The sequence below is a fragment of the Oncorhynchus kisutch genome, linkage group LG13, assembly GCF_002021735.2.
Source record: "Oncorhynchus kisutch isolate 150728-3 linkage group LG13, Okis_V2, whole genome shotgun sequence".
Lineage (NCBI taxonomy): Eukaryota > Metazoa > Chordata > Actinopteri > Salmoniformes > Salmonidae > Oncorhynchus > Oncorhynchus kisutch.
Window position 1 is genome coordinate 36,298,227 of NC_034186.2, and position 13,706 is coordinate 36,311,932.

A 13,706-nucleotide genomic window follows, 5' to 3' on the forward strand; every position below is an offset into this window, starting at 1 on the left:
CCAATTTTTCCGTTTTTGATTTGTTAAAAAAGTTTGAAATATCCAATAAATGTCGTTCCACTTCATGATTGTGTCCCACTTGTTGTTGATTCTTCACAAAAAAATACAGTTTTATATCTTTATTTTTGAAGCCTGAAATGTGGCAAAAGGTCGCAAAGTTCAAGGGGGCCGAATACTTTCGCAAGGCACTGTACACAGGGGATAAGGAGTTGAGATGGGAGACACCTGGTGGGGGGTGGAGACAAGCACAAAGACAGGTGAAACAGTTCAGGGTGTGACACACAGACCGATGCATACACACACACGATAACATATGCACTATACACACACATACACATGGATTTAGTACTGTAGATATGTAGTAGTGGTGGAGTAGGGGCCTGAGGGCACACAGTGTGTTGTGAAATCTGTGAATGCATTGTAATGTTTTTTAAATTGTATAAACTGCCTTAATTTTGCTGGACCCCAGGAAGAGTACCTGCTGCCTTGTTGACATCGCATAAATCATGACAAAATGTGTAGGATTGCAGGAATTTAGCTGTAAAACTGCACATTTTTCTCTCTGCCCTATGGCAAAATTAGTAGAATTGCATGAAATGAGTTACAAAACGACAAAATCTGATTTACGCCCTATGGCAAAATGTGGAGAATTGTAGCAAATTAAATAAAAAACTCTCTTCCGTAAGTTCAGACTGTGGTCTCCCGAGTGGCTCGGCGGTTTAAGGCACTACATCACAGTGCTAGAGGTGCCACTACAGACCCAGGTTCAATCCCAGGCTATGTCACAAACAGCCATGCCCAGGAGTCCCATAGGGTGGCACACAATTGTCCCTGCATCACCTGGGTTAGGGGAGGGTTGTCAAGGGAATCCAGTTTGGATTTGGCTTCACTCCAAACATATAGCATACATCATTGATAGAAACAACTTGAATTGTTGCATGTCTTTGTGCTGTTGTACTAGCTAGCTAGCTAGCTAATATGGGCCTTGCCTAAATTGAATTAAATGACCTTTTATTCTTGGTCAATGTTTTGGGGAAGCCTGGTTTCCCTTGGCATCCATGAATACATGCAGAATAGCCACCACACACCTGAATAGTGTGTGGAATAATAACCATCGTAGAAAAGTCTGAAAGAACGCTCCGATTCTATTACCACGTGTGACTTAAGGCTATAACATGTTTATAACATGTTTATTTTAGTAATATATGTGTGCATGATCTGGGTGGTTTAGTAGCTGAAAAGGTCTGGCTACATCATTCAAGTATGGAATGTAAAACCATCTTCCAGATGACTTTTATTGAGATTTGAATGTGTTGACTTAGGATTGTTCTATATCCCCCAGGTTGGAATATTAATCATTTACAATTCATTTATATTCTTAGAATGTGTTCTCAGTTGATGACCTCATTTATCACTGGGGAGAATCTGCCAAGGTGCCACAGGGAAACATCTCAGATGAATTAACATGACAGCTTTATCCTTCTAAGACGTGTCAAACTCATTCCACGGAGGGCCAAGTGTCTGCCGGTTTTTGACCCTCCCTTGTACCTGATTGATGTATTAAGGTCACAGATTAGTAAGGAACTCCTCTCACCTGGTTGTCTAGGTCTTAATTAAAAGAAAAACCAAAAACCAGCAGACACTTGGCCCCCCATGGAATGAGTTTGACATCCCTGTTCTAACATCTTCTATTAATCCCTAGCCCCATGACTGTCTGATTTGCAAGTGGTTCAGTGAACCATGCTCATGTGCTCTAAGACCTGAAAACGTGGGTTAGCTCCCCCAAGCAAATGCCTAGGCTTTAGCTCAGCAGGCTAACACACTATTGTGGCGCACAAACGACCTGAGTTCAAACCCAGTCAATCACATTGGTGCTGTGACACATCAATGGATGCCTATCAGCTGCAGGAGTCGTTGCGGAGAGGAGGAGGTCAAAGGGGCTTAAAGAAGAAGTGATTATGGCAACCATGCTCTTATGATGAATACACTTGCCTGAGAGTTAAAGCTAGAATCATTAGTTATTAAATGAATGATTTATACCCAAATATTCTTGAAGAATATAACTTATACGAGCCTAATGAGCATAGTTCATCTGTTGTGCCCCATGCATCAACAACCAACATACAAGCGTGTTTTACTCTGTTTGTAAACAATGTAAAATGTAAACAAACACTGTGAAGTCTCAAAAATGGGATTAACATGATACTTTTGGTCGGTCGTTTCATTCATAGCTCTGTCTATGAATTTCTCCAGGCCCATACCTCAGTTTTTTACCAAAACTGGGGTGGGGACACGTGGTGGTCGCTTTGTTATTGTTTCAATTAAGGATTCTAGTTTTAAAGAATTGTGTTAGGTCTCTGATACATTCTTGTCCCACTAGGCACACCATGTCATTTCAACATGGATACAGTAATTGGATAATATTTGGTTGAGATGTTGATCAATGAGATTACAACCTATATAGACCCACTCAAAAGACAGCCAAAAGTTAGTTGAATTTCCAATGTGTTATCACTATTCTTTCAACCATTTAAAAACACAACCAAATTCCAATGGACTAACAACGTCAGATTGTTGGTTTAGTTCTCACCCAAATGTCTATCACTGCGCTTTCAACCATTTAAAAGCACAGCAAAGTTCAAAGGGGGATAACATTTCAGATATTTTGTTTATTTAGACAACAGATGAATGTGTTATCACTGTGCTTCATTGAATCAGAACCAAATGACCAAGTCAACGTACCATGTAAAGTGTTGCTCCCATTGTTCATGAGCTGAAATAAAAGATCCCAGATATGTTCCATACGTACAAAAGCTTATTTCTCTCAAATTCTGTGTACACATTTCTTTACATCCCTGTTAGTGAGCATTTGTCCTTTGCCAAGATAATTAATCTACCTGACAGGTGTGACGATCAAGAAGCTGATTAATCAGCATGCCGGGACAATAAAATGCCACTCTACAACGTGCAGTTTTGTCACACAACACAATGCTACAGATGTCTCTTGTTTTGAGGGAGTGTGTAATTGGTATGCTGAGTGCAGGAATGTCCACCAGGGTTGTTGCCAGAGAATTGTATGTTAATTTATCTACCATAATCCACCTCCAACCACATTTAAGAGAATTTGGCAGTACGTCCAACCGGCCTCACAACCGCACATCTGGCTTCTTCACCTACGGGATCGTCTGAGACCAGCCGATGAAACTGTGGGTTTGCACAACGGAACTATTTCTGCACAAACTGTCAGAAATCGTCTCAGGGAAGGTCATCTGTGTTCTTCCCTCATCTGTGTGCTCATCATCCTCATCTGGACCTGACTGCAGTTCGGCATCATAACCAACATCAGTGGGCAAATGCTCTCTTTCAATGGCCACTGGCACGCTAGAGAAGTGTGCTCTTCACAGACTAATCCCGGTTTCAACTGTACTGGGCAGATGGCAGTATGCTGTCGTGTGGGCGAGCGGTTTGCTGATGTCAAAGTTGTGAACAGAGTGCCCCATGGTGGCAGTGGGGTTATGGTACGGGCAGACATAAGCTACGGATAACGACCAAAATTGTATCGATGGCAATTTGAACGCACAGAGATACCGTGACAAGATACTGAGGCCCATTGTAGTGCTTTTCATCCGCTGCCATCACCTCATGTTTCAGCATGATAATGCACGTTCTCATGTCGTGAGAACCTACAAAATTCCTGGAAGTTGAAAATGTCCCAGTTCTCCCACTGCATACTCATCAGATATGTCACCACTTGATCATGTTTGGGATGCTATGGATCGATGTGTACGACAGCGTGTTCCAGTTCCCGCCAATGTCCATTAACTTTGTACAGCCACTGAAGAGGAGTGGGACAACATTCCACGGGTCACAATTAACAGCCGTATCAACTCTATCCGAAGGAGATGTGGCAAATAGTGGTCAGACCAGATACTGACTGGTTTTCTGATCCAAGCTCCTACTTTTTTTAAGGTATCCGTGACCAACAGATGTGTATTACTATTCCCAGTCATGTGAAATCCATAGAGTTCAAATTAATTCATTTCAATTGACTGATTTCCTTACATGAACTGTAACTCAGTAAAATCTTTCAAATTGTTGCATGTTGCGTTTATATTTTTGTTCAGTTCATGCCTTTCCAGATTCTGCAAAGATTATCACAGCAATTGTGAAGATCTCCACAGACCTGCGATGGCCTATGAGTGCGATCTTGATCATGCATGCTTTATAGAATAACATTTGACATGTATTGCTACAGTAGCCTCAAAATGTGGCCATGGATGTGTTACTCATTTTAAGGTTGAATGTTACATTAGTTTGTAAAATAGCCTTCACTTTAGGCTATTTACTGTATTACAAAAGTAATATGGAATTGTGTTTGGTTGACAATGCAACCAAATATCAACATTTAACATTGGATAGTTCGATTTTTGGTTTAGATGGAGATCTGAATCCAACACATCAATTATTAATTTGTAGACAAACTGGAAGTAAAGCAAGACTAAGTCAGTAGGTAGGTTTCCATCCAATTGGTGACAGATTTTCATGCGAATATAAAACAATCTGCAGATTTTCCCACCAGAGATTTTCCCATTAAATTGACTTGTTGCGGATAGAATGGTCTGCGTGATGACAGGGTAAACTATGTACCGAGTAACAAATACAAGTTAAATGGGTTTCCATCGCATTTTCAACTCTGCTGATAGGGAATGTGACCACACTGTCCTTTGCACGTGCGCTCTAGCCAACAGCACAATCTGCACGCAGTTGGCTAGATCGCGCATAAAAGACCGAGATTATTTTAAATTGTAAAACGGCAGCCAAGCGCCGATTATCATGTCACCATTAGAAGACCCTCGATATTTATTGGAAAGTAGCATCAAGCTCATCACCTTGCACTTTCACCACCCTGTGAAGCTAAACATTTTTCAAATCTGTAGCCTAATAAACTGCATGCTCTCCCGATGAGTCATAGTGGGAGGACCACACACTACAGTGCATTCGGGAATGTATTCAGCCTCCTTCCCTTTTCCCACATTTTGTTATGTTACAGCCTTATTCTAAAATTGATATAATTATTTTTCTCCCTCATCAATCTACAAACAATATACCATAATTACAAAGCGAAAACAGGTTTTTATACATTTTTGCAAATCTATAAATATAACAAAACAGAAATGCCTTATTTACAGAAGTATTCAGACCCTTTGCTATGAGTCTCGAAATTGAGCTCAGGTGCATCCTGTTTCCATTGATCATCCTTGAGATGTTTCTATGACTTGATTGGAGTCCATCTGTGGTAAATTAAATTGTTTGGATATGATTTGGGAATGCACACACCTGTCTATATAAGGTCCCACAGTGAACAGTGCATGTCAGAGCAAAAACCAAGCCATGAGGTTGAAGGAATTGTCCGTAGAGCTCAGAGACATGATTGTGTCGAGGCACAGATCTGAGAATGGGTACCAAAACAATTCAGCAGCATTGAAGGTCCCCAAGGACACAGTGGTCTCCATCATTCTTAAACGGAAGATGTTTGGAACTACCAAGACTCTTCATAGAGCTGTCCGCCTGGCCAAACTGAGCCATCAGGGGAGAAGGGCCTTGGTCAGGGAGGTGAGCAAGGACCCAATGGTCACTCTGACAGATCTCCAGTGTTCCTCTGTGGAGATGGGAGAACCTTTCAGAAGGACAACCATCTCTGCAGCACTCCACCAATCAGGCCTGATCAGGCCTGAGGTGGAAGCCCCTCCTCAGTAAAAGCACATGACAGCCAACTTGGAGTTTGCCAAAGGCACCTAAAGGACTCAGACATGAGAAACAAGATTCTCTGGTCTGATAAATTCAAGATTGAACTCTTTGGCCTGAATGCCAAGCGTCACGTTTGCAGGAAACCTGGCACCATCCCAGGTGTTTGTAACGTTCGTCGTTAAGGGTAGACCAAGGTGCAGCGTTGTAGGCGTACATTTTCTTTTCATTTTAAATGTTCCACCAAAAACAATAAACAACTCAACGAACGTAAAGCTATGAGTACAAAGACATGCAACAACCAAAGACAAGATCCCACAACAGAAGGTGGGAAAAAGGGCTGCCTAAGTATGATCCCCCAATCAGAGACAACGATAGGCAGCTGCCTCTGATTGGGAACCATACTCGGCCAACAAAGAAATACAAACATAGATTTCCCACCCTAGTCACACCCTGACCTACCAAATATAGAATTTAAAGGATCTCTAAGGTCAGGGCGTGACAATGGTGGTGGCAGCATCATGCTGTGGGGATGTTTTTCAGCGGCAGGGACTGGGAGACTAGTCAGGATCGAGGGAAGATGAACGGAGCAAAGTATAGAGAGATCCTTGATGACAATCTGCTCCAGAATGCTCAGGACCTCAGACTGGGGCGATGGTTCACATTCCAACAGAACAACAACCCTAAGTACATAGCCAAGACAACGCAGGTGTGGATTTGGGACAAGTCTCTGAGTGTCCTTGAGTGGTCCAGCCAGAGCGAGGACTTGAAGCATATCAAACATCTCTGGAGAGACATGAAAATAGCTGTGCAGCGACGCTCCCCATCCAACCTGACAGAGCTTGAGAGGATCTGCAGAGAAGAATGGGAGAAACTCTCCAAATACATGTGTGCCAAGCTTGTAGCATCATACCAAATTTTTGTAGTGTCATACCCAAGAAGACTTGAGGCTGTAATTGCTGCCAAAGGTGCTTCAACAAAGTACTTGGTAAATTGTGTGAATTCTAATGTAAATGTGGTATTTCATTTTATTTAGCAAAATGTCTAAACCTGTTCTTGTCATTATCAGGTATTGTGTGTAGATTGATGTGTGAAAAAAAACGATTTAATACATTTTAGAATAAGGCTGTAACTGAACAAAACATGTAAAAAGTCAAGGGGTCTGAATACTTTCCGAAGGCCCTGCAGGTGTGATTCCTGAGTTAATTAAGCAATTAACATCCCATCATGCTTAGAATCATGTATGAAAATGCTGTGCAAGCCATTATTTTGGCTACCATGGCTATGCCACCATAGGATTGAAACAATAGCTGTTGCTGACTTTGCAAATGCTATACACTGGGTATACAAAACATTAAGAACACCTGCTCTTCTATGACAGACTGACCAGCTGAATCCAGGTGAAAACTAGGATCCCTTATTGATGTCACTTGTTAAATACACTTCAATTAGTGTAGATGAAGGGGAGACGACAGGTTAAATAATTATTTTTAAGCCTTGAGACAATTGAGACATTAAATCAAATCAAATGTATTTATATAGCCCTTTGTACATCAGCTGATATCTCAAAGTGCTGTACAGAAACCCAGCCTAAAACCTCAAACAGCAAGCAATGCAGGTGAAGAAGCACGGTGGCTAGGAAAAACTCCCTAGAAAGGCCAAAACCTAGGAAGAAACCTAGAGAGGAACCAGGCTATGAGGGGTGTCCAGTCATCTTCTGGCTGTGCCGGGTGGAGATTATAACAGAACATGGCCAAGATGTTCAAATGTTCATAAATGACCAGCATGGTCAAATAATAATAATCACAGTAGTTGTTGAGGGTGCAGCAAGTCAGCATCTCAGCATCTCAGGAATAAATGTCAGTTGGCTTTTCATAGCCGATCATTAAGAGTGTCTCTACCACTCCTGCTGTCTCTAGAGAGTTGAAAACAGGCAGAACAGTTTAAACTGGAGCAGCAGCACGGCCAGGTGGACTGGGGACAGCATGGAGTCATCATGCCAGGTAGTCCTGAGGCATGGTCCTAGGGCTCAGGTCCTCCGAGAGAGAGAAAGAGAGAATTAGAGAGAGCATACTTAATTTCACACAGGACACCGGATAAGACAGGAGAAGTACTCCAGATTTAACAAACTGACCCTAGCCCCCCGACACAAACTACTGCAGCATAAATACTGGAGGCTTAGACATGGATTGTGCATTTATGCCATTCAGAGGGTGAACGGTTCAGACAGAAGATTGAAGTGCCTTGGAACTGGGTAGTAGGTGCCAGGCCCACCGGTTTGTGTCAATAGCGACAACACTGCTGGGCTTTTCACGCTCAGCAACTTCCCGTGTTTATCAAGAATGGTCCACCACCCGAGGACATCAGACCAACTTCACACAACTGTGGGAAGCATTGGAATCAACATGGGCCAGCATCCCTGAGGAATGCTTTCGACACCTTGTAGAGTCCATGCCCTGAGGATCTTCTGAGGGGTGTTCCTAATGTTTGGTATACTCAGCGTATACTGTAGGCCTAAATAACATAATTGATGATATATGAGTGATTAAATAGTTTCACTGTCGCCATCAAAGTCATTCCAAAAGGTAGGTTTAACAGAGAAAATAAAATGTGACCATACTTTGTTTTTAACAAGAATTGAAGCTTTCTGCCCATCTAAGACATGTCTATGTCCTGGAAAGTTGGCTGCTACTTACAAAGTCATTCTAGTCACATTAGCGCATGTTAGCAACAACTGTCCTGGTTTAGGGACACCGAGCCCGTAGAGGTTAATCTAATTGCACTGTCCAATTTACAGTAGCTATTACAGTGAAAAAATGCCATGCTATTGTTTGAGGAGAGTGCACAACAACACAACACTTTTATCAGGGCAACTGGTTTGATACATTCACCTCTGAAAGTAAAAAATGTACTTACATTCAGTAATCTTGCTCTGATTTGTCGTCCTGGGGGTCCCAGAGATAAAATGTAGCATTGTTTAGTTTGATAAAATCAATTTTTGTATTCAAATGTAGGAACTGGGTTCTACAGTTTGAAACCCTGCTGTTTCTGCCCCCCCATCACCCGGCCATCTAGATGTGTGAAGGTTAGTGTCTTTCTGTAGGGAGGCTAATGACCCATCGTGTAAGACATTCTTGGGAGTGTGTAAACTTAAATGTTTTATTACTATAGCATCTTTATATGTTTTCGATAGTTATGTACTCGAAAATGTATCAATTGACCAATTCCGCTAATTTGAAAAAAACTCCTGGCAGACTTGATACAAAACATAGTGTAGTAATGTAATGGAAAAGGGGGATACCTAGTCAGTTGTACAGCTGAGTGCCTTCAACTGAAATGTGCCTTCCGCATTTAACCCAACCCCTCTGAATCAGAGATGTGCGAGGGGCTGCCTAAATCAACATCCACCTCTTTGGGGAACAGTGGGTTAACTGCCTTGCTCAGGGGGCAGAATTACAGATTTTTTACCTTGTCAGCTCGGGGATTCAATCTAGCAACCTTTCGGTTACTGGCCCAATGTTCTAACCACAAGGCTACCTGCCATACTGTTTCACGAAATCAGTCTGAAACTTTGCACACACACTGCTGCCATCTGGTGGCCAACATCTAAATTGTGCCTAAACTCATATTTGATTATATGACCTTTCTCTTGCTCTCAACGATGTTGAATTTTTTTTTTTTTGAAAATGCATGTTTTTTTTTGTTGTATTATCTTTTACCAGATCTAATGTATTATATTCTCTTACATTAATTTCAGATTTCCACAAACTTCAAAGTGTTTTCTTTCAAATGATAGTCATTGACAAATATCAAGTCGAAGCAGGGCTTGCTTAAAACCCTGGATGAGAGTCGAAAGGGTAACTGTAGATAGATCAATTCTCCAGTAGGGGGTGCAACCCAGCCTATAGTATTTTTCCTGATATATATGGCTATAAACTGAAGATCTGACGTTGTTTTAAAGGTACAAATTCAACACATTTTATACAAGGTTTGTCTATGTTGAAAATTGGTTACCATGATGACATAATCCTGTTTTTGAAATTTCCACATCAATTCCACCATCAAAACTAAAAATGTGAAAGACTTTTTTCAAATCCAATGTATTTTCCGTGTAGATTCCATGTCACAATAATTTGACAAATTATGTTGAAACAACATATTTGAAAACATCCATAAAAAGATTATTTGTTGATTGATTGTATCTGTTATTTTCCAATTGTCCAATTTGATCCCGAGCAGTAACATGTCCATAGTGAGCGCGTTGCCTCTTTTCTGTCCCTATACTCTCTGTTCCAGCATGTTTCCCACTCAGTGTAGTCAGGAAGTAATAGTACAAGTGAAAACACCTCTTGATTCAAGGCTGCTGACTCTTTGTTTATTCTGAGGGTGAGTCATAATCGTCTGAGAGGGCAAGATGAACAACTGTAATGTTTGAATAGAACAAACTCCCCATTTAAGTGTTTTAAGAGTGGTGGACATAACCGGCCATTCAGGTGAATTAATGTGTTGTTTATTATGTTTAATCTAAAATTAATTTCATAACACCTTTACACACACCAAAGAAAGTGAAGACACACAGCAAACAAGATTTAAATGAAATGTCAGTAAGTATTGAGCTTTATTTATGACGAATAGGATATGTGTACAGACATTACAGGACGACCATGTCATTATCTGGGCTGTTTAAGGAGACAGACTAGAAGCTGTGGTGATGATTACGAGCCTGAGCCTGAGCCTTGCGCGCGCCCGCGGAATCTATAAAAGAATGCGAGATGCACCCACTGAGCTGAGTGAAGTGAATTAGAGGCGATACGCGTGGCGGAGGAGGAGAGACACCTATACAGAGGTGGATACATTTGGATTCAGCTAAAAGTCAGCCCCACAGAGAAACTAAATAGCACAGGTATGTTCAAAATGACATTTAGGCAACTTTTTCCCTCATCATGAATATCGCATCTCCTCCTATTGGTTTCTACTCCTGAGCATAACACGTCTCCAACATGCCATGCAGAGGGATTTGCGAATGAATGACTCAGCCATGCAACAGAATGACAGTGCACAGACCCTGGCACCAGAGGTTTGTGAGCAGGTGCTGGAGGATAATGCTGGCCTGGGTTACGGTGGCTCTACTGGTAACCTGTCGCTGCGGTGCTGGCTGTATTTCTTAAGCAAGGAATCTATCCTGGATCTGCAGGGCGATGGCTCCAGCATCACAGTGCGTGTGATGATAGCTCTGGTGTACTCCGTTGTGTGTGCACTGGGGCTAGTGGGGAACTCTCTGGCACTCTACTTGCTTCACTCACGCCACAGTCAGAAGCAGTCTTCCATCAACTGCTTTGTAATGGGCTTGGTTCTCACAGACCTGCAGTTTGTTCTCACGCTCCCTTTTTGGGCTATTGACACGGCTCTGGACTTCCGCTGGCCCTTTGGCAAAGTAATGTGTAAGATCATCAGCTCCGTGACCGTCATGAACATGTACGCCAGCGTCTTCTTCCTGACTGCCATGAGTGTGGCACGGTACTACGCGGTGACCACGGCCCTCAAGATGCACAGCAGGCGGGCAGCGGCGGCTGGTGCCAAGTGGATCAGCCTGGGCATCTGGGTAGTGTCGCTGCTGGTCACCCTGCCCCATGCCATCTACTCCACCAGTGCCCAGCTGTACGACGAGGAGTTGTGTTTGGTGCGATTCTCTGAGTCGGGCAGCTGGGACCCTCAGCTGCTCCTGGGGCTGTACCAGCTACAGAAGGTACTGCTGGGCTTTCTCATCCCCTTGGTGGTCATCACTGTGTGCTATCTGCTGCTGCTGCGCTTCGTGCTGAGCCAACGCATCAGCGGAGCGACCAGCTCGGAGGGCTCGGAAGGCCGCCAGAAGCACCGCTCCAAAGTCACCAAGTCGGTGGCCATCGTGGTGCTGTCCTTTTTTCTGTGCTGGCTGCCCAACCAGGCGCTGACACTGTGGGGTGCGCTGATTAAGTTTGACGTGGTGCACTTCAGCAACGCATATTACAATGCCCAGAACTACACCTTCCCTCTGACTGTATGTCTGGCTCACACCAACAGCTGCCTCAACCCTGTGTTGTACTGCATAATCCGTCGTGAGTACCGCACAGGCCTCAAAGAGCTGCTGCTGCGCGCCACACCCTCCCCAAGGAGCCTGGCCAACCTGCTGTCCCGCAAGGCCAAGGTGGCAGAGGCTCCCCCTGACATGGTGCTGGTCCAGATGGATGTTTGAGGCATTTCATGAAATTCATTTGTTGTGATTGACGGAACAGCACCATCACAAGGAATGCCCATTAGGATGTGCCCTATTTTCTTTCCCCCTACTCAGATTCTCTTTGCCAGATGTGTTTTTCATCTGTCTCCTCCGGTGCTTCTCTGCCTTCCCGTAATTTGCCATGAATATGTAACAAGTAGCACTCATGTCAGGGGTCTCAATGAGTTCAAACTATAATGCGTCACCTTCTGCTTCGTACCTGCCAGATAAGACCCAAGTCGCCATTCCACCTATGATCTCCATCAATTATCCATTTGTTTTCAATCATTTGAATTGGGTCATTTGCACTCAACAGAACACACTTTCTGCGGCATATTGTATTCACGAGATGATGAATAGATGAGACTGTCCATAGGATGAGATTATTCAGACACACTAATGTCTGTGCAGGGTGTTATTGTCATGCAATTTAGTACCTTGTTATTGCATTTGGTCATGTCCTCCTATGCTATAACTGTCCTTGGTAGGTGTATAGATCCTTTAAATCATCAAATAAAACAGGAACTCAATTATAATCTATTGATATGGTTCATTTTATATCATTTTGATTGTTGTTATTGTTATTACCAGAGCCATGTTAGCAAATGTCTCTCTCCAGGAAGCTTTGTTGTGTGTGCAAGCAACCGATTAGTAGAGTATTTTTTACTCCAAATAATATATATTTTTCTGATATAAACAAATAAAGGAGTGCGGTGGGAACATATTGTATATGTGATAGAGCTGAATAGTTGATCAGAGGAACATACAGAGAGCAAGTTGTGGGTCACTGTCTTACACACTGTTGTACGCAAGGTCAGGGTCTCTTAGTGTGTCCACTAGAATGTAAGAAAACAATTTAGATGTGAAGGAATAGAAAAGTTGCATTACATTGCAACAACAAGACAACCTTGTTTACAGTCTTTGCTTTCTCTGTCTGTTAAACGTGAGCTGCACACACACACACTGAGCTGCACACACACACACTGAGCTGCACACACACACACTGAGCTGCACACACACACACTGAGCTGCACACACACACACTGAGCTGCACACACACACACTGAGCTGCACACACACACACTGAGCTGCACACACACACACTGAGCCGCTGCTTTCAGCCATACAAAGTGCATTTATGATGGGATATCATCCTCCTACCCATTCATATATCTATATTAATAATTCAGTTTGAAGGAAATATATAAAAAAGTATGAAATAGTCGAAACCTTCAATGGAATGTGAACAAGTCTCTGTGAAATCATGTACTGTAAAGGTTATATTGCAAGAGCTATACTATTACTAATGTGATTCACCATTTTTTGTAATTGTGTTGCCTTGATCTCATTAGCTATATAAACTGTTTTAGTAAAGATTGAAATAAGATTTTAGTAAAATTGCAAGTGCATCATGTAGAACTAAGAAATAAACCAGTCAACTTGAACATCCTCTTTTGATTAATTGGGTCGTGTTTGAAATCAGAGCATATGGATGGGGATGTGGTATACACATGCATGATCTTAATTTGAGCCAGTTCTCTACAGCAGGAAAATAATCCTGCAGCAACAGGAAATGTGAATTATTATGTGGATTATAATTAATGGACATTTTGTAGGGGTTAATACATTTTTCATAAGGGAAAATCAAGTCTGAAAATTCAAAGTGGAAATTACAAACTTCAGAAGCCTTTTTAAACCTCAAATACAC

The 13,706-nt window shown here is 42.4% G+C and overlaps 1 protein-coding gene across 1 annotated transcript; it reads left to right on the top strand.

The window, feature by feature from the left end:
• Nucleotides 1-10,539: 10,539 nt before the first annotated feature.
• LOC109902964 (relaxin-3 receptor 1-like) lies at nucleotides 10,540-13,447 on the top strand. Its single transcript, XM_020499644.2, has one exon. The coding sequence runs from the start codon at nucleotides 10,751-10,753 to the stop codon at nucleotides 11,975-11,977; it is 1,227 nt and encodes a 408-aa protein (XP_020355233.2). The 5' UTR covers nucleotides 10,540-10,750; the 3' UTR covers nucleotides 11,978-13,447.
• Nucleotides 13,448-13,706: the final 259 nt, after the last annotated feature.